General features: G+C 42.2%; 1 protein-coding gene across 4 annotated transcripts in view; it reads right to left on the bottom strand.

Moving 5' to 3' along the window:
• Positions 1 to 5,729: 5,729 nt before the first annotated feature.
• LOC121577725 (ephrin type-B receptor 2) overlaps positions 5,730 to 21,386 on the bottom strand; it is a 168,844-nt gene continuing 153,187 nt past the window's right edge. For 2 of the 4 annotated variants that reach the window (XM_041891551.2, XM_041891552.2), the window contains exons 12-16: positions 17,279 to 17,494; positions 16,786 to 16,935; positions 15,445 to 15,638; positions 14,369 to 14,524; positions 5,730 to 11,126 (exon numbers count right to left, since the gene is read on the bottom strand). In XM_041891551.2, coding sequence (XP_041747485.1) covers positions 11,018 to 11,126; positions 14,369 to 14,524; positions 15,445 to 15,638; positions 16,786 to 16,935; positions 17,279 to 17,494 — 825 coding nt within the window. In that variant the 3' untranslated portion in view covers positions 5,730 to 11,017. Of the gene's footprint in view, positions 11,127 to 14,368; positions 14,525 to 15,444; positions 15,681 to 16,785; positions 16,936 to 17,278; positions 17,495 to 21,386 lie in introns of all 4 variants that reach the window. The other 2 variants (XM_041891548.2, XM_041891550.2) reach the window with 1 other exon arrangement.

Genomic DNA, 21,386 nt, shown 5'->3' with positions numbered 1-21,386 from the left:
TTAAAGCTAGTTGATGTCTTATATATTATCTCTCTCTCTCTCTCTTTCTCAACATGGTCTCTCTACACCTGCTCAATCAGTCTGCTGTTCTTCTCAATGGGAAGGCCTGATGGAGATGTGTGGAACAGATCAGGATTTTTGCTATAAGCAAACTGCAGAAATCCTGATTACTCTACATATTTTGATTTTTTAAGGCCAAGTTACTCCCTGTGTATGAACCCCATCCCACCTCGACAACAGTAACCTAACTTCATCACAAAGTTGCCCGGGCAGTGAACCTCCTTTTTGGAGAGGCTCCATAAATAAGACAAAATGTCCTCATCAATTCCCTTCTGATCTAATGAATGTCTCCAATGCATGAAGCACTCGACAATCGTTCATGCACCTCCTTATCATCCCTCATATCACCATCCTTCCAGACAAATGTCACCAAGAGATCACCTGCAATAGCTTCTCGCTAACAGAATCAAGTGTAGGTGTGTACGCACGGGTGTGTGTACATATGTGTGTGTGTTGTGGCATTTAGCCATGAAGAGGAGAGAACATGGTGCAATTTTCTAAAACATTTCATGCAATTCTACACGTTTTGCCATGTTAATGATATCTGAGTGAGAGTGACTAACAAAATGTGTGCCCAGTCGATATTCGGCCATGATTACTCTAAGTTTAGATAACTGGCTAGACTAACTTACCAATCTAAAACAATTTAGCTGACATGGCTAATTGAGTGACCGTCAGTGAATGACAAAACAAGAGAAAAACTGCTGATGCACAGCCAAATTTCAAACTTGCACCTTGTGTATTCTACTATTCTAACTATCAACAGTAAGTTGAGACCCCGACCCTGGTTGTCTTTCTGAGAGAAGGGGCATTGAGGTGTGTGAGTATGAGATAGATTGAAGCTGTGAAATAGAGGCAGCGGGATAGCAACGGCAGAGAGGAGGACTTCCCTGGAAACTTCTCCCTCTGCCTAGATCAGTCAAAGCAATTCAATCCATCACATTCTCCTCCCCTCATCCCCTCCGCTCCTTCGCCTCTCTCTATCCATTCTGTTTTAAGGGTGTGATGGATGGAGCAGGCTAGGCATGCTGTTCATTCCTGCTCGACACAGGCAGGAAAGTAGGGAGGAAGACCCCTCGCCACCACCCGCATGGCTCTTGGTCTGACTCTGTCCTCATCACATCCCCTCTCCTCATGCTGCAATTATGCATGCTGGGAAGGACCTCTGGCCAACAGCCTTTCCTCATCAACCTTCCTTCTTCTTGTTTGTTCTTTTTAGTGCCGTAGGAGAAGCATGGCTACTTTTTCATACAATTATCAAGGTACCATGTCTTTAAGGTATTATTCTGTTGTTCTGTCCCTGTTCTGGTTTCACAGAGTTAACCTAACATCATCTGTTTCTTGAGCTTGATACTACTAAAGATTGGCTAGTCCATGGACCAATTCATCTCACATGGCTACTTTTTGATATTCAATAACTCAACATCCTCTGTAGCTCAGCTGGTAGAGCATGGCGCTTGTAACGCCAAGGTAGTGGGTTCGATCCCGGGACCACCCATACACAAAAATTGTATGCACGCATGACTGTAAGTCGCTTTGGATAAAAGCGTCTGCTAAATGGCATATTATTAAATACATGATTATCTGCTGGGTAGTTTAAAGATTGAGATAATGAATCACCTGATAATCTGATATCCACCTGATATAACACTTGTGGTCAAGGATGCTCAGATGGGTGGCTTGAAGTGACTGTCATTTCTCTAATATTCTCCTATTAATCATTTCACTGTACTCAATAATAAACGTCCAGGCAATGTCACATCGGAGGAAATGAAATATGACCTGTGACCTTTGTCAAATCATAGACAGGAACAATAATCTACTGGGACTTCAAGATACATCTCAGTGTCTGCCAAAAGATTCGACCAGTGTCAGCACATGTCCAGGGGGAATAGGAGTTGAGGGGAGATATTACCTGGGTGGCTCTGACATTTATTGCAATGTTTGATGTATGTCCACCCACCAATATTTGCCTAATTTAGTTTAGGCAAAAATCTCATCAGATCAAACTTGACAATAGCGGCTAAGCTGTAAAATGTTCTGGATAAGCAAGTCAAGCACAAATGGCTGTGTGCAGAGAGCGAGAGAGAGAGAGAGAGAGAGAGAGCGAGAGATAGAGAGAGAGAGAGAGAGAGAGAGAGAGAGAGAGAGAGAGAGAGAGAAGGGATATACTGCCCCCTTGTGCTCTATCAATCACTGTACGGTTTCAGGCATGTACTGTACAATAAACCTCTGTAGAATCTAATCTAATAAAACATGCTAACACTAGTCATAACCCTTAAATCCCTAATTTAACCCCTGGGGTATCCCATATTCAGGTGCAAGATGGCATGGTTTGAGGTTTTCATTTATTTCTTTGTCTCATTTAAGGCATGCCATCAGCACAGGAGTTTGCATCCTGTCTCCGGACATTTTACATACATGGTACTTTTATACACAGTGAATACATTAAACATATATAGTTTTTGGACAACAGATCATGAGCTTTTCATCCCACCCCCCTCAGCTAGTATTATGTTGGTTAAAATGGTATTTGGGTGTTAGTTACCAGACGAGCAATGCTGAATCTCTGCCACTAGAGGGCGTGCAAGCCTTTCTTTTCAAATAGAGCAGCCTTAACCAGTAAGTAGTAAGTCTTGCAGTGATTGATTGGATACATTACATTTATTTTTTTATACTGGCCCCCCGTGGGAATCGAACCCACAACCCTGGCGTTGCAAGCGCCATTCTATTCCTCAGACAAATCCCCTGTTCACCACTAGCATGGATTTGACTTTGCATTTCACACACAGTGAAATCTCAGCCTTCCACTCTTCCTTATTATTTTTCTTCAACCAACGAGAGCGTGCAGAAAATGGTGTTGGTCTGTGAATAAGCTAAACTGAGGCTGAGCTCGGCCAGGCTGTGTCTGTGTGCTACCAGTGAGGTGTCTGGGGTTTGAGAGTTCACAGTGTTATATAGGTCACACCCAGCAGGTCAGACTCCCTCCGTCCTGTCATCTCCAGAGTGCCTCACTTTCAATTATGCACATAGCCTCCTCAGGCATCTTCCTTAACACATCCCCAACCCTGCTGTGCTTTAACAACAGTATGCCCTCTTCCCTTTCCTCTCACACTGGAGAAATGTTGCCTACAACAAGACTGATGTTTCAGTGCTACGGGAGAGATAGTCCCTTTTCTCCATGCAGCCCATGACCCAACATAACAGCATATGTGTTTTACTGTACGAGACAAACGTATGGTACACATAAAACAGAGGCCAGATGTTTCTGGGTGACCTGAAAATGCTCTGTGTGTATTTGGAGGTTTGAATTTAAGGGTGAAATGTTGGCAGCACTAAGTGCTGAGCTCCCGGCTCTAACACGAACCCTCTCCGTCTTCTGTACCTGCTGGGACCGATTTACAGTTGTTCACCGCTGTCATTCCCTATGAGAATGAGCCCCCCCACAGACAGGTCATACAGAACTATCCATTCCCTACCCCTTGTTACCTCAGATATCCGGAATCCTTGGACGCATAAATTCATTATTTCAAAATAAAAGTTTTTTGGGCAACCTGTACTGCATTAGCCACTGTATCATAACTCAGTGAAAATCTGGTTCCTGGTTGAAGCATTCAGTTTGTTGTTGATTAGGAGCAGTTGTGTAGTAATCAGACCCAGCTCTCCCTAGCCCAGCGGAACCTTGATGTCCTATTTCATTTTAATGCCACATTCTATCATTCTAACATGTCCTCAGGTGGGCCTGGGTTCACAACTCGTCCCCCTTCCACACAGCCAACCTTTGAACTTTACCCTATAGACTCAGAATGACCTGGTGACCTGAGAAGAGCTTTGTATCTGCACAAGGCTGTGATCTCTTAGACATCGTTATGGAAACCATGCACTACATGATCCCCTGGGACCGCCTCAGGAGTAGTGACATTTGCAGCGAGGCAGGTACAGCGGTAACAAACAAAGTGATGATGAATGATCATTAAGCTACGTACTGACACAGAGAGAGAGAGAGAGAGAGAGAGAGAGAGAGAGAGAGAGAGAGAGAGAGTGAGTGAGTGAGTGAGTGAGAGTTAGAGAGAGAGAGATAGAGGGGGGGGAGAGTTAGAGAGAGAGAGAGAGAGAGAGGGAGGGGGGGAGTTAGAGAGAGAGAGAGAAAGAGAGAGAGAGGAGAGAGAGAGAGAGAGAGAGAGAGAGAGAGAGAGAGAGAGAGAGAGAGAGAGAGAGAGAGAGAGAGAGAGAGAGAGAGAGAGAGAGAGAGAGAGAGAGAGAGAGAGGCTGGGTTGGAGGGATATTTGGCCTGCAGTATTAGTGTATTGATTCCATTGATCCCTATACTGCTGCTGCTGTTTCAACTAATAAACACACAACATAAACTCAAACTTTGTTTTGCTATTGTGTAAAAATGTAGTCTTCACACGTTACGCAGTGGTAGTGAAGGACACATTTCTTCTCCTCACTACAATGTTTCACTACCTGGGCAGACAAGATGTGCAACATCAAACAAGTACAAATACTGTCCATTTCTTTACAAATTAAGCAATCATTCACATTACTTTTCCTCTCTACAATACCACCCACACATACTCTCCCCATTTTTCTGCTGCACGATTCTGTCCATACATCTGCACAAGGCTGTGCCTAGTCACCTATACCCCTACCTATATGTGCATATTACCTCTATTACCTCAACTACGTCGTACCCCTACACGTTGACTTGGTACCGGTACTCCTTGTATATAGCCTCTTTATTGTTATTTTATTGTGTTACTATTTCCTTTTTTTATTTAGCAAATGTTTCTTACTTTTTAACTCTGCATTGTTGGGAAAGGGCTCGTAAGTAAGCATTACACAGTAAAGTCTCCACCGGTTGTATTCGGCTCATGTGACAAATAACATTTGATTTGACATCTGAGATGACTGCTGGGCCCAAAGTCATCACAGTTAACGGTGTGTAAAGAGAGACTCGCGGGTGGTTGAGATTAGAGGGAGAACGGGTTTGGTGTGCCAGCGGGGTCTCACCACTGAACTCCTGAACTCCGTCTCCTACTCACGGGGTAAACCTTTTAACACACACGCCAGTCTCAGTGAGGTCACACCGAGGTCTCTCGCCTTTCACACGTCAACTTCTAATGAGGCCTCTAAAACTGAGAGGAAGGTGAAGAGAGTCTGACCTCCATTCAGGAACCTCAGCTTGGGGGGAACTGTACAGTACTTTGCCCAAATGAATATAGACATGGAAACCGAAAAAAATGTGTGGCTGTGTGAGTGAGGGATTTGGACACACTGTAGATTAGTGATGCGTGAGGTGGCCCAAACATTTTGGGTCAAAAACATTAGCAAAAACAAAACACTGTCTGGCAGTTGCATGTTAATATTTTCATATGGAAGACATTTTGCCAAATCTGTTCCCTCTGACTGAATTTTAAAATAGAGTCCTTTTGCAGCTGCATTTCCAGTAAATGAACCATAAATACCATAAAATAAGTCCAATTTGGGTTGGAATTTTGTAATTCTTACACTGTCAGGTCAATGTGATTAAAAGTATAACTAACCCCCTCATCATACAGTATTAGAATGACATAAGTACTATGAAGAGATGTCCACTGTAGCTGAAATGATTTCACAGGGTTATAGAGGAGGACAGTAAGAACATCATAAATACCATAATACAGTGGTATAACAGATCTCATTTTTTATTGAGGAGAGTCGAGTTGGGCTTTCCATTTTTAGAAAATAAAACCAATAACAATATTACAAATAATGAAATTGTTACATCATTCACAGGATTACAGTCAATGTACATTTATACAGAAATACAGGACCTCCCACATCAGTCACAGTGGTCAGGGCCGGCACTGGTCTACGAGGGCTACAACAGGCCAAGAGAGACAGGCCCATTCTCAGCCTGTCTTCACCAACAGCTAGAGAGGTGGGGAGATGGGGGAGGAAGGGGGAAGAGGGGGGATAAGACAACGCAAGGAACATAAGGAAATCTGTCACAACTAGACTGCTATTAGCCACAGTGTCAGCAGAGGGAGCTCTGACGCTTTACGTAAAAGAGTTATCCACAGGAGCCATTTTCTATACACGCTGAACTGACTGCCACAAAGACAGGCGGGCAGGCAGACTGCTGCTCGGGCCATATTTGGATGGTGCACAAACACAGACCAACGAGTACGAGCCGGCACAGCTTGTGTTTATGCACAATGTCATGTAATTCTAACACTGAGACATAACGGTTTCCGTCCATCCTTCAAAAATTGGCACACAGCAGGGAAAATGTTCTTTGCGTCCAAAGTGCATTTAATCAACATCTCAGATACATTGGTTTTGTTTTGATTCATAAATAAAAGAGGGGGGATTGTTATGTATTACTTATCATGACATTGACAGTGAAACATCAACAGTATCTGCAGATACAAGCCATTGAAACAAAGGCAAGAGTTTTAGATGTACAAAACAGAGTTCTGTAATACTAGCAAGTTATCTGAAATTCCAAACAAAGAGCCTTACTGTAACAAACATATGTATTCTGGTCTCAATGCTGTTAAAACATTATTATGCACCTTAGACATCATTCCTCCATCTGTCTCATGAGCCTGGCCATTGAAAAAGGAGAGAACGAAGGAGATGCCCTGCACTGTTAAATCATATGCAATGATGGTAGCCAAATGTTTGTGAAGCACACAGTAAAAATGTTACAACTACAGTATATATTTAGTCTTTTTTTTTTTACATAAATGAAGCAGACGTTTGAGACATTTTCCTACTCATGAAAAATGGAAACAGAAACATCGGTAAGTGGTTTGAAGAAGTGTAAATCTACTGTCTTTAAAATACCTGTTATTTCAGTGGCCTTGGGGGAGAAAAAAAACACCATAATTCAACAAAAAGCTATATGTGCGGTTTTAATTATATTTTAGCTTATACTCATCTTCAACGAGCTGCAAAATCTCACCAATGCAAAAATGTCCTTGATGCCATCTATGTGTAAAGTAACCCATTTACAGTACTTAGGGTGGTACTTTAAAAACTTTATTTGTACACCAGAGATAACTATCGAGTGAGACATCACATGAGATATTGTGGCATAATGACCATCATGGATTCACACAGCAAAGTCTAAACCTCTCAATGTGAGCATAATTTATTCTGAACTAAACCCATCATAATCACAGCAGATTGATCAATCACTTACTATAGGTCCATTACAACAGGCACTCTGTGCCAAGGGGTTTTATCAGAAGGTCTGGGCTATGAAACAGTACCACTGAGCTGTCCTGTTCTTAAAAGGATGCTACAAATGTCTTCAAAATAAAAGAAAGAGGGATGACAGCTTTTTATGCGGCCAATAGCAAAGGATAGCTCTTGATGAACTATCGGTATATAAACAGGGTTTCTTTGTGCCATTAGGTTCAGAGGCAGAATAAATAAATACTTTACACAGTGCTTTCAGCAGTCTCAATGGTCCCACACTGTGCAACCAATAAACACGTGTTGACTCAACTCCTTATGAATCTAGCTTCTCTGAACAGAAGTAACACACCAAACCTACCCTTCCAAGAGTAATTCAATAAAAGAAAACCACTTTCTTAATACCTATATTTATGTTCCTATCACTCTAAATACGAGTCCACCACTACTGAATGTTTAAGTTCATCTCATCATAACAACATTTCCTAGTACTGTATTTTGATTGAACGTCACATGTGGAAGCACACTTTGTTTACACACTGCTCTTTTAATCACTTGATAATCACCTTAATCACCTTCCTATGACTATCACGTCTTCAGCACAAATTCTACTGCTGTGCTGCTGGGCCTGCTTTCTTGAACAGAAATTGCCACTGCTTGCTCTGACAGTGGGATATCTGTCTATATCTTGGGAAGACTGACTCAGGCTGCCTGGGCTTTACTGAATATCACTGAGGTGCCCTTAAATATTAAAGTGTTGTGCAATGGAAAGGAAGAAAGTTCTTTTTGAGCTCTTTTTGAAAGGAAACTGCATGGTGGCATCAGTGACAGTTGGGTCACAGAATCGCTTCCCCTTTTACTCTGGCCAGTAACTAATAGTGAGAGTGATGCACTTCCTGCTGTTTCATCTGTCATGGAGTCTGCACTGGAATATGCATGGTGACGCACGGGACTGTCAACAGAAAACTAAAGGGAGGATGATGTTACAGAAGCTGGATCAAAACCTCAATGCTCCTGCCCACGTTTATTAAGACTCTGGATGGCCATGTGGGTTAGTGGGTGGTATGAGATGGGGACTAACTGACGAGGGCAAAGGCGGGATTTCACTCATTCTGTGTTTAGGGGTCTAATGCTAAGGCCTATATAGGACACCTCTCCTGTTCTGCTCAGACAGCAAAGTGCCTCAAAATGGACAGCGAACACCTGATAATGTATATGGAAGGATGACCTTTTGTGGAAGAACCTCTGCTTACATAGCCACCTGCTGTGAAACCAATACGGGGCCCACAGGTTGTGTGTTATCTACATAAATTCAGTCTGTTTTTTAAACAGACCTGGTCTGTCAACATGACAACATGCAGAGTCACAAAGCAATGGATCTGAGAAAACAGAGAACAGTGGGAGGAGAAGAGTGGTAGATCTGAGGCATGTGTTTAGCACTGAGGAGAGATGGAGGGAACCACTGTCTGGCCAGTGGGGCTGTGATCAGGCTGTGGACCCCCACTAGGTATGGACATGTCTGACCAGCTGGAGCTCCATGTCTGGCTCCTCAGTCTGTATCGAGTACTGGGCCTGTCTAAGTGGATCTGCCCGTTAGGAGCTCTGCAGTACTGATCGTTTGCCTTAGTTTGTAAACTCTGTGTTTTACCATCTCTGTGGGAATCCATGGGTTTTGACTAGCACAGACCCATCAGGCTCCCTAACACCTCAAACAACACATCGGCCACAACAACAAAGACAATGACAGACAGCTCTCCGTTCATCAGGCAGTTTCTCACAGAAGCCTTACAGTAAATGCAATATGTATCTATAAAATGAAAATAGAAGTCTCAAGGACTCCAGTTATCTACAATTTGTGTGCACCAACATAATAATCATTTCCTAAAATTCCAAAAGAGCATGGAAGATCCAGAGAGTCATCGGGTTTGAAGTCCATTGTCCAGTATGATCTGGGTTCACATACCCTTCCAAGAGACTACTTGGAAAAGCTGTCACAAGTGCTCCCAATCATCCATGATGTACAATAATAATAATAATAATAATAATAATAATAATAATAATAATAATAATATGCGTAAAATAATCCACTATTCCATGCTAATGTTACTGCCCTGTTGTGAAAATATTTGTCCGTGACCGTACCAACGTGAGATAACCATCAGTGGTGTTAAAACCCTAACACTTCAATATAAAATTATTTAAAAAAGAATACAATCTGGAAGAAAAATGCTAAATATAATGTAAGCGCATTATATTTTGTAAAGTGTAACAAATCAAAGCTCTGTGAAATCAATAATTAACTCAGCATGCTATCAAACACTAGCCCCTCAGCTTTGGGAGCCGTTGCTTTGTGCCACAGAGCACATTTAGCCACACGCACACACACACAAACAAACACACACACACACACACACACACACACACAAACAAACACACATGCACGTGGGGAAGCTGTAAAACACGGGGAAACCTCAAGATAATGTGAGGACCAAAACATATGTGCACTCCTTCCCCATGTAAACAGTATAGGGAAAACACCCATATGATGTTCTTTTTTTCTATACATCCATGGAGGAAGTACTGTATGTTTGCTGTTTATGACACTGATTCTTCAAAATCCACAACTACCATTTAGCAAAAAAAATCGAATCACAATAACAACAAATTAAAAACTCCCTATAGTCACCTTAAGAAAAATGTAAATCCATCACTTCCAGGTATTAGTAACTATGTCAGGCTCATAGTGATCACATCACAGTCCCAATGTCAAGTGCATCTGATATGTACAGGATCATGACATCATCTGAGGTACATAGGGAGGATGTTCCATTTGGCAGGTTATGTTTATATTGAAAAAATATAAATTTTCCCACAGTAAGAGGAAGCATGGTGAGAGAAAGTCTTCATCACAATTTTCACACAGAAAACGAAATGACTTGATATGAGAAAATGTATTTTTGTTGTAATTATTTCTACTGTTGCTTTGAATTGGTAGATAACTGAATGTCGGAAATTTGTTCATGGCAGTAGTTTCTGCCAAAAGAGGTCCATTTCATTGTGCTCACACCTATTTTATGTCCCAAATCAATGATAGGGGAATAGATCAAGTTCCTCAGACTCTTCTGTTGTTTGCCTTCGGGAAGGCAGCAAAGAGTTAAGTTTATTTTCTGAAGTCAGTTCACCTAGTTTACATAGAATATTTCAGATTAATTTTGAGACTGTTGGTCTTAAATCACCCAGTTTTCATCATCGTCTTCTTCTCTGTGGCCCTTTTGAAAGGGTAGCCTTTCTAGTCAGTTCACCTAGCTTACAATTGTATACCGTCTATACTTGTATTGACTCCATGAATTTTCCCAACTTTTTTTTATTTACTAAATTCTTTACTAAATTCTTAAAACAAACAAAAAAGTTCAACGTAAAAAATAACAAAAACATGGGTGGAAGATGGAAGTAAAAATGTGTCTCTGGTCAGTAACCTCTCATGATCCTGGTTCCAAGATGGACGGTTGTGAGCCACGTTGATTGACGTCTGGTCATTTAGACATGCTGGCCACAACCTTCCAAAGCTGATCCCGAAGGTTGAGGGGACTTTGGATGAGGGCATAGAGGAGGACAGGAGAGGGATTGGAAGGGGGGACCGGGGATGGACGGTAGTCTGGTAGGAAAGCCAGGTTCAAGCAAAAACACATCCACTCCATCCGTGCACCCAGAGCCCTGCATCCCAATCCCCTCTCCTCTGCTCTGCTCTCCTCTGCTCCACTCTGGATGGTCAAACTTCTACAGACTGGATCTGGTTCATGGAGGCACGCATCATTTGCACACTGTTCAGGATCTTCTTCTGGTGGCCTGCTAACGTTACACCCACGCTCAGGATGTCACTGTGGCAGGAGACACAACCACAGGAGTCAGGAGAAAGCCATCACAGAAGACAAAACAGGTTTAATGGCACAAGTCACATTGCATAAGCCCAGGTAAACTCAACAAGTTAGATCAAGGTTAAATTCTGGGCCCCAGTCTGCCAAATTCCTAATTCCGTCCCAGACATGACTGCTCTGTTGGTTGAACAACTTCTTCCATTCAGGAAACAATGTAATGTCTTTTTTATTTTATTTTTTTCTTTACTAGGAGATAGATCAGCTTTAATATTGCAGATAGATTGTAACTGTAACTTCCATCAATGTAATTGTCTGCATCACTTCCAATCCCCCATATGTTTTTTTTTCTCTCACAAATATATATATATATATATATATATATATATATATATATATATATATATATATATATATATATATATATATACACATACATACATACATACATACATACATACATATATACATACATATATACACATATATATACATTTCCTTTATGACTTTCCAACCCCACCACCCCTTCCCTAACTGGAGTAAACTAGTCAACAACAATGCTTAGGCCTCTACTCCCAGCTTATATACTATATACATTTTATGGACACAGTCAATTTTACAATAATTATATTTTGTTTGTTTTTACTTCTGAACTTCCTCTACCCTCAACCTCTCCGATCATTTTCTTGATGTCCATCCGATTTGCTTCTATATGCCATATCGTTCTAACTGTGCTCTTTCACAAAAGCTCTCAAACTATAACCTATATACTGATTATGGACACAGTATGCTTACATTATTAGTTATCTTGTTGTTGTTGGTTGTTATTAGTCCCATCCTTCATCTCCATTCAACACCACCCATCTATCTCTTAACACCATCCACATTGGATTTCTATTTGCCATATATTTTTCAACTGTACTGTGATGTTTTACAAAAGTTCTAAACCTTTCTATTCTCATTGTTTCTACAGATTGTAAATTGAAAACAAATTTTTTTGCTAAAAGTATTATTATATTATTGATTGATTGACTATGACTTTTCAGATCACCCAGTAATGCTATCTGCAGGGTTAGCTCCAGGTAAATATTGCAATCCTTTAGCCATTCCTGGACATGTGTCCAAAAACAAGCTACAAATGGACAGTCCCAAAACAAATGATCTAATGATGCTGTCTCTTCGCAGCAAAATCTGCAGAGCTGGGAAGATTGTATCCCCCATATAAATAACATTCTATTGGTAGCAATAATTTTATATAATAATTTAAATTGAAAAATTCGAGGTTTTGAATACCGCGTCGTTTTGCTTATCAGTTCATAAACACTATGCCATGGGCTCGGTAAGTCAGAAATCTCTTCCCAACTATTTTGCAATCTATATGGGACGGCTGTCAATCCTTTGGTCCTTAAATGAAACTGGTATACTTTGCTATTTATCACGGTTTTCTTTAACCAATTATGTTCTTTAATGCAAGGCCGACAGACAAGTTCCTTACATTTTCCCCCTTCCACTTTCCTCTTTCATTTTTGCGGTAATGCTGCAATTATTTGGTTGTAATTTTGGGTAGAGCAGACATTTCATATGTTTTTGTTAGCTGCATGTGTGACATAACTCCACCGATGATATCATTTACGAAGATTATACCTTTTTTAAACATTTTGTCAAGAAAAAACAACAACAAAAAAACGGTGTTTCCTAACCTTAACCCTATGGACTGATGTGTCGTATTGGTTTAAGTATTGTAACCAGAGATGGACTGATGTGTCGTATTGGTTTAAGTATTGTAACTAGAGATGTGGGTGGACATATTTTTTTCTCCAAACAGACTTACGTGGCTTAGATTTCCAATGTGACTTTAGGAGGATATTAAGAGATATAGATAAATAAATTGGTCAATTTAGCAGACGCACTTATCCAGAGCGACTTACAGGAGCAATTAGGGTTAAGTGCCTTGCTCAAGGGCACATCGACAGGTTTTTCACCTAGGAGATTAGAACCAGCGACCTTTCGGTTACTGGCACAACGCTCTTAACCACTAAGCTACCTGGCGCCCAGGAGACAATAAGCAGAGTAATGTGTACCTTATTTACTAAACAGACCTTGAATAGTCTCTATCTGCTAATAGATGATGTCTATGTCTTTATTAAGTCTACTGAGGCAGGAATGTATTCCTAAACATCACTATGCATGTTCATTCTCCTATATCTATTATTTCATTTAACTGTTGTAGAAGAAACCTGGCAGCCACATGGCCAGAGTCTGTACACTCTGTTCTAGCTCAGAGCAGTTGTGCTGAACTGTTATTATCTCCTAATGACATACAGTGAGAGACAGATTTATGATGAGCCAGGGGCTGAGTGTTACGAATTCAGCCGAGGCTGCCCCTCCTCCTTGCTCGGGCAGGTTTCGGCGTTCATCGTCACCGGCTTACTAGCCACTACCTCTCCATTTATCATCACTCCATTTGTCTTGTCTTGTCTTGTCAATCACACACACATGGTACTCATTCCCTCATTAGTCTGTGTATAAGTGTTCCCTCTGCCCCCTTGTCCTCGGTTGAGCTACTCTTTCCTTGTATGTATATGTATGTGTATATATGTAATCTCCCGAGTGGCGCAGTGGTCTAAGGCACTGCATCGCAGTGCTAGCTGTGCCACTAGAGATCCTGGTTTGAATCCAGGCTCTGTCTTAGCCGGCCGCGACCGGGAGACCCATGGGGCGGTGCACAATTGGTCCAGGGTAGGGGAGGGAATGGCCGGCAGGGATGTTGGTGTGCTGTGCCTTTTTTTCTCCACACATAGTGTTGTGTGTTCAGGGTAGGGGAGGGAATGGCCGGCAGGGATGTAGCTCAGTTGGCAGAGCATGGTGTTTGCAACGCCAGGGTTGTGGGTTCGATTCCCACGGGGGGCCAGTATGAAAAATTAAAAAATGATGTACGCACTCACTAACTGTAAGTCGCTCTGGATAAGAGTGTTTGCTAAATGACAAAAATGTAGCTAAAATGGATTTTTCCCTTGTGCTAGATTCGTTTTGACGCTTGCTGCGCTTTATTCATGTACACTGAATAAACTCTGGATTTCGGTGTTTTACCTCCTGCGCCTGACTCCGTCATTCACACCTCATCACACTGAGCCTGGCAGTCATCTAGATTTTAAGGTATGAGACTGTCCAGGAACAGCCCACCTGCCTCGCTTCAACCTCATCCTTATCATCCTTATTAGAAACACAGGTCTGGGATCAGTACTTACTCCATAGTCATCTGGGAAACCACATCAAAGCTGGTGAAGTCAGCGTTGGCAAAGTTGTCTTTGTACTGGCCCATCTTGATGGCATCCAGCCACTCGTCCACCGTGCTGAAGCTGGAGAAGTCTGGAACACTGCGGTCCAGGAGAGGAAGATGGACACTGGGGAAGATACATACACTAAGAGTCAAACACAGCCCTAGAGACAGTGTCATAACTCTCTCACCTCTATGATGGCAATCAGTACGTTTGGAACAGACACAATAATGGAGAGCCTACACTAGATTAGTTTTAAGGACAAAACTAAGTAGCCTTGGCTTCATGTACTGGAAGCCATTTTCCGAGTTGACTTCTTAGAAAAATTTATTTACAAATGGAGTGACAGGCTTAGAAGAGCCAGCCCACTGGGAACAGACGTCAATTTAACATCTATTCCACGTTGGTTCAATTTAATCGAAATGACGTGGAAAGAACGTTGATTCAACCAGTGTGTGCCCAGTGGGAGTATCCGCACAGTTTCAGTGGAAAATCTATGTCTCTATTCTACACAGCACCAAAAATGAAAATATAGCATAGGATATATGGAATGAAATATATTTTAGCATTCATAGGAAACTGACACCCAGGGAAAATGTACTTTTAAATGTTTTTTTTATTTTTTTATTGTGCAACTGCTTCAAATCATAACTTGCCTAAAGCATTCATGGAAATGACTTGATCTATGAAACCAATGAGGTCTTATTTACATAACCACTCGGCGCCAAAAGAAACAGGAGACAGTGTTTGGTAGAAATAAATTGTACCATGAATGTCAAAAGTGTAACCCAAAATGTTAAACATTGAAGGAATCATATCCTTTGAAATGTGTAATTGTTTTCCCATATTTGAAGTCAGATGCACGACATCCTATCTGTGGAAATATGAAAGTAGTACTTGAGCCCAATCCTGGATATTATCATGACTGGCCAGGAGAGACAGAGGGACACTTGCATTCAAACACACTAATATACAGACAGACAGACTAAAAGAAAGAAAACCCCACAGATAAACTGACAAAGATCTAAGGAGAGTGTTCCACTCACCCTGATGACAGAGGGGTCATGGCCTTCAGACTGTTGGGGTTGCGGATCATCTTGTCCAGGTTGTTGACGATCTGGCTGAACTTGGGCCGGTTGTTACGGTCCTTCTGCCAGCAGTCCAGCATGAGCTGGTGCAGGGCACTTGGGCAGTCCATGGGAGGGGGCAGCCGGTAGTCCTGCTCTATGGCATTGATCACCTGCAGGGGGAGACACAGATCTCTAAGGGTTGCTATGAGGCTCTACGAGGAGGAGGAGGAGGAGGAGGAGGAGGAGGAGGAGAGAGACGACAATCCCATTGTAGAGCATCCTCTCACAAATCTCAGTGTTATACAAGTCAAAACTGCAGCACACATGCCCACACACATACATAATCCTGCACACATTATTGCATTAACACTAAGTAGGAAATGACCACCATTACCATTTAGACATTGTTTTGTCTTGGCTGCATACTTACTGTACCAGTTAAGTGTCACAGTAAAGTAGCAGTCTAATACCAATGGCTCCTCACATCCATGCAGTCTGTGCCAGCAGTGACTCCTCCTCAGTCAGTCTGGCATCAAGAGCCTTTAGAAACTATGTACAGTAATGTTCCTGCCATACACATATCTAAGTGAGAGCCTGGTCCCAGATCCATTTGTTCTGTTTTGCCAACTCTATGGTCATTGTCACGCCAAAATGGTCTAGTCTGAGACTAAGAGTGGCCAGTGGTGATGTTGGTGGTGGGCGAGGGATCAGGGAGTTGATGCCTGGCTAGGAGTGGGGAACGACCGGCCCAGAGGAGGATTCTGATGAGGACCCACGATCCTCTGCTCATTATCACCACCATTATGGAGCTCCATTCAGGCCCAGATTAAGCTCATTCAGAGGCCTCCCTCCCAACCAAGATGCTGATGGAGTAGAAACACTATCTGAAGCCGCTAATAAGATAACCGTCAAGCTCCTCAGTCCCTCTTAGGGCATTAGTGTTCACACTTTCAATTTGAAACTATTTTCATTATCTCTCTCACCATAATTTGCTCTCTTCTCCACCACCCAGAGGGAGCCTGGAAACAGAGGCTCCAGTCAAGAGCAGGAATAGTCTGTGGAGCACTGCCTTGCATTCCAAATCATCTTATTATCTCTCTGTGGTAACTGGGGGGCTTTCATATTAAACCCAGGTTAGAAAGTTGCTGTTAAGCCAGGGGAAGAGAACCACCATGACAAAATGAATCTCTACGGGGAGGTAATAACATTCAGGAACAATTGTCTGTTTGAATAAAATGTGAACATTTGATGCCAGGCTTAGAGTGGTTCTGCTTGATGAATGATACAAATAATATATAAAGGACTATAAATACATACGTCTTGATTGGTCATGTCCCAGTAAGGTCTCTCTCCATAGGACATGACTTCCCACATGACAATGCCATAGCTCCAGACATCACTGGCGGATGTGAACTTCCTGTACTGGATGGCTTCAGGGGCTGTCCATCGGATAGGGATCTTCCCTCCCTGAGAAACACAACACAATGAAGGAGCAATCTTATAGAGGGAAGTGAGATGGAAACCTGATCGTCACAGTGTCCTGGCTCTGCAGAGAGAGATTATTCACAGCAACAATACTCTGTAATCCCAACTCTGAGATGGATATAACTAAACTCCTGAGAGTGGATGTGTGTGATATGGAAACCCATAAACCGGAGGAAAGGGACAGGTGAGGGGGCTCTGTTATGATGGGGAGTGTGGTGTGTGAGGTGAGTGTGTGTGTGTGCGTGCAGATGTGTGTGAGCGTGCAGGTGTGGATGCATGCACACGTGTATGTGTGTGGTGTTTGCGGTAAGGTCATGGTACGCACCAGGGCGCTGGTGTAGGTGGGGTCTGACGTGTCGTCCTCCAGGAAACGGGACAGGCCAAAGTCGGACACCTTGCAGACCAAGTTGCTGTTGACCAGGATGTTGCGTGCGGCCAGGTCGCGGTGGACGTAGTTCATGTCGGCCAGGTACTTCATGCCAGAGGCGATGCCACGCAGCATACCCACCAGCTGGATCACTGTGAACTGACCGTCGTTTTGCTGCAAAAAAAAAGATCACATTAGATCACAATATGATACATCCCCAGGGGCCTCTGTGGGCTATGGTTGAATAGATGTGGCTATAGGATAGGCTGGGCTAAACTGGGTCTGGTTGGCTGCAGCTGTTCTCCTTCCTGGATTGGCCAAGGCATTACCACATACATGGGGAGTGTCTGGATCTGGCATGCAGCTGTGCCTCCAACTGCGCACACCTGCACCCTCACCACCCACCACGAGGACCAGAGATCAACTAGGGAATATCCAGGAGGATCATGACGAGAGATGAGAGAGCATGAGCATGGACAGACAGGCCCAGTATCATGGCCCAGGGATGGGGTGGGGTGGGGACACAGATAGACCACAGACGGACTAGGCCTGGCTGTGTATTCCTCTGGGCATGTTCCTGGCTTATGGTTAGCCAGATCCTCTAGCCTGTGTCTCTGTGTCTCTTCCAAACACTTTTCTGCTCATTAGCAGTGCAGGAACTTCTCCACCAGCTCCTCATGTACCACAGCAATTAAGTGTTATGCATTATTCATGAGGCTGAAATGTCTCCCAACTACGCAGCTCCTCCTGATCTCTGCATCACTGCACTGTGTTTGCATATACTGTACTTTAAATGGGAAGATTCTTCAACCCAAGTCATTTGGATCTGATTAGCAGATAGAGGTATAATTTATATATTTGAGTTCTTAGGGTAATACATGCTCTGCGCAATTTTATGATTCTATCCCAATTCTAGTCATAATTGAAGAAAGCTTTTATATGGATGGGGAGAGTGGGGTAAATTGGGCAATTTTTTACATTCTGCATCACTCTGTCAAGGGAAATGTAGTCTTTTTTCTAACAAAAATATCTACATATACAGCACATTCGGAAAGTATTCAGACCACTTTACTTTTTCCACATTGTGTTACGTTAGAGCCTTATTCTAAAATGGTTTAAATCGTTTTTTTCCCCTCATCAATCTACACACAATATCCCATAATTACTAAGCAAAAACTGTTTTTTTTAAATGTTAGCAAATGTATAAAAAATATAAAACTGAAATATCACATTGACATAAGTATTCAGACCCTTTACTCTGTACTGTTGAAGCACCTTTGGCAGCAATTACAGCCTCAAGTCTTCTTGGGTATGACGCTACAAGCTTGGCACACCTGTATTTGGGGAGTTTCTCCAATTATTCTCTGCAGATCCTCTCAAGCTCTGTCAGGTTGGATGGGGAGTGTCACTGCACAGCTATTTTCAGGTCTCTCCAGAGATGTTCGATTGGTTCAAGTCCGGGCTCTGGCTGGGCCACTCAAGGACATTCAGAGACTTGTCCCAAAGCCACTCCTGTGTTGTCTTGGCTGTGTGCTTAGGGTAGTTGTCCTGTTGGAAGGTGAACCTTCGCCCCAGTCTGAGGTCTTGAGCGCTCTTGAGCAGGTTTTCATCAAAGATCTCTCTGTACTTTGCTCCATTCACCTTTCCCTCGATCCTGACTAGTCTCCCAGTCCCTGCCGCTGAAAAACATCCCCGTAGGGATGGTGCCAGGTTTCCTCCACACGTGACGCTTGGCATTCAGGCCAAAGAGTTCAATCTTGCTTTCATCAGACCAGAGAATCTTTTTTTGTAGTCTTTTTTTTTGTATATATATATATATATCATTATTATATTTTTTAGGGGGTAGATCAGCTTTAATATTGCAGATAGATTGTAACTTCCATCAATGTAATTGCCTGCATCACTTCCAATCCCCCATATGTTTGTTTTTTCTCGCAAATACATATATATATATATATATACAGTTGAAGTCGGAAGTTTACATACACCTTAGCCAAATACATTAAAACTCAGTTTTTCACAATTCCTGATATTTAATCCTAGTAAAAATTCCCTGTCTTAGGTCAGTTAGGATCACCACTTTATTTTAAGAATGTGAAAGGTCTGAATAAAGAGAATGATTTATTTCAGCATTTATTTCTTTCATCACATTCCCAGTGGGTCAGAAGTTTACATACACTCAATTAGTATTTGGTAGCATTGCCTTTAAAATGTTTAACTTGGGTCAAACGTTTTGGGTAGCCTTCCACAAGCTTCCCACAATAAGTTGGGTGAATGTTGGCCTTTTCCTCCTGACAGAGCAGGTGTAACTGAGTCAGGTTTGTAGGCCTCCTTGCTCGCACACACTTTTTCAGTTCTGCCCACACATTTTCTATAGGATTGAGGTCAGAGCTTTGTGATGGCCAATCCAATACCTTGACTTTGTTGTCCTTAAGCCATTTTGACGCAACTTTGGACGTCATTGTCCATTTGGAAAACCCATTTGCGACCAAGCTTTAACTTCCTGACTGATGTCTTGAGATGTTGCTTCAATATATCCACATAATTTTCCTTCCTCATGATGCCATCTATTTTGTGAAGTGCACCAGTCCCTCCTGCAGCAAAGCACCCCCACAGCATGATGCTGCCACCCCCGTGCTTCACGGTTGGGATGGTGTTCTTCGGCTTGCAACCCTTCCCCCTTTTTCCTCCAAACATAACGATGGTCATTATGGCCAAACAGTTCTATTTTTGTTTCATCAGACCAGAGGACATTTCTCCAAAAAGTAAGAATCTTTGTCCCCATGTGCAGTTGCAAACCGTAGTCTGGCTTTTTTATGGCGGTTTTGGAGCAGTGGCTTCTTCCTTGCTGAGTGGCCTTTCAGGTTATGTCGATATAGGACTCGTTTTACTGTGGATATAGATACTTTTGTACCTGTTTCCTCCAGCATCTTCACAAGGTCCTTTGCTGTTGTTCTGGGATTGATTTGCACTTTTTGCACCAAAGTACGTTAATCTCTAGGAGACAGAACGCGTCTCCTTCCTGAGCGGTATGACGGCTGCGTGGTCCCATGGTGTTTATACTTGCATACTATTGTTTGTACAGATGAACGTGGTACCGTCAGGCGTTTGGAAATTGCTCCCAAGGATGAACCAGACTTGTGGAGGTCTACCATTTTTTTTCTGAGGTCTTGGCTGATTTCTTTTGATTTTCCAATGATGTCAAGCAAAGAGGCACTGAGTTTGAAGGTAGGCCTTGAAATACATCCATAGGTACACCTCCAATTGACTCAAATTATGTGAATTAGCCTATAAGAAGCTTCTAAAGCCATGACATCGTTTTCTGGAATTTTCCAAGCTGTTTAAAGGCACAGTGAACTTAGTGTATGTAAACTTCTGACCCACTGGAATTGTGATACAGTGAATTATAAGTGAAATAATCTGTCTGTAAACAATTGTTGGAAAAATTACTTGTGTCATGCACAAAGTAGATGTCCTAACCGACTTGCCAAAACTATAGTTTTTTAACAAGACATTTGTGGAGTGGTTGAAAAACAAGTTTTAATGACTCCAACCTAAGTGTATGTAAACTTCCGACTTCAACTGTATATATATATATATATATATATATATATATATATATATATATATATATATATACACATACATACATACATACATACATACATACATACATACATACATACATACATACATACATACATACATACATACATACATACATACATACATACATACAGTTGAAGTCGGAAGTTTACATACACTTAGGTTGGAGTCATTAAAACTTATTTTTCAACCACCTCCCTGACCAAGGCCCTTCTCCCCTGATTGCTCAGCCAGCTCTAGGAAGAGTCTTGGTGGTTCCAAACTTCTTCCATTTAAGAATGATGGAGGCCACTGTGTTCTTGGGGACCTTCAATGCTGCAGAAATGTTTTGGTACCCTTCCCCAGATCTGTGCCTCGACACAATCCTGTCTCGGAGCTCTATGGACAATTCCTTCGACCTCATGGCTCGGTTTTTGCTCTGACATACACTGTCAATTGTGGGAACTTATATAGACAGGTG

This window comes from Coregonus clupeaformis, chromosome 12 (assembly GCF_020615455.1).
Source record: "Coregonus clupeaformis isolate EN_2021a chromosome 12, ASM2061545v1, whole genome shotgun sequence".
Taxonomy (NCBI): domain Eukaryota; kingdom Metazoa; phylum Chordata; class Actinopteri; order Salmoniformes; family Salmonidae; genus Coregonus; species Coregonus clupeaformis.
Note: the sequence above shows the minus strand (reverse complement) of the source record. Positions and strands in the feature narration are given on the sequence as shown.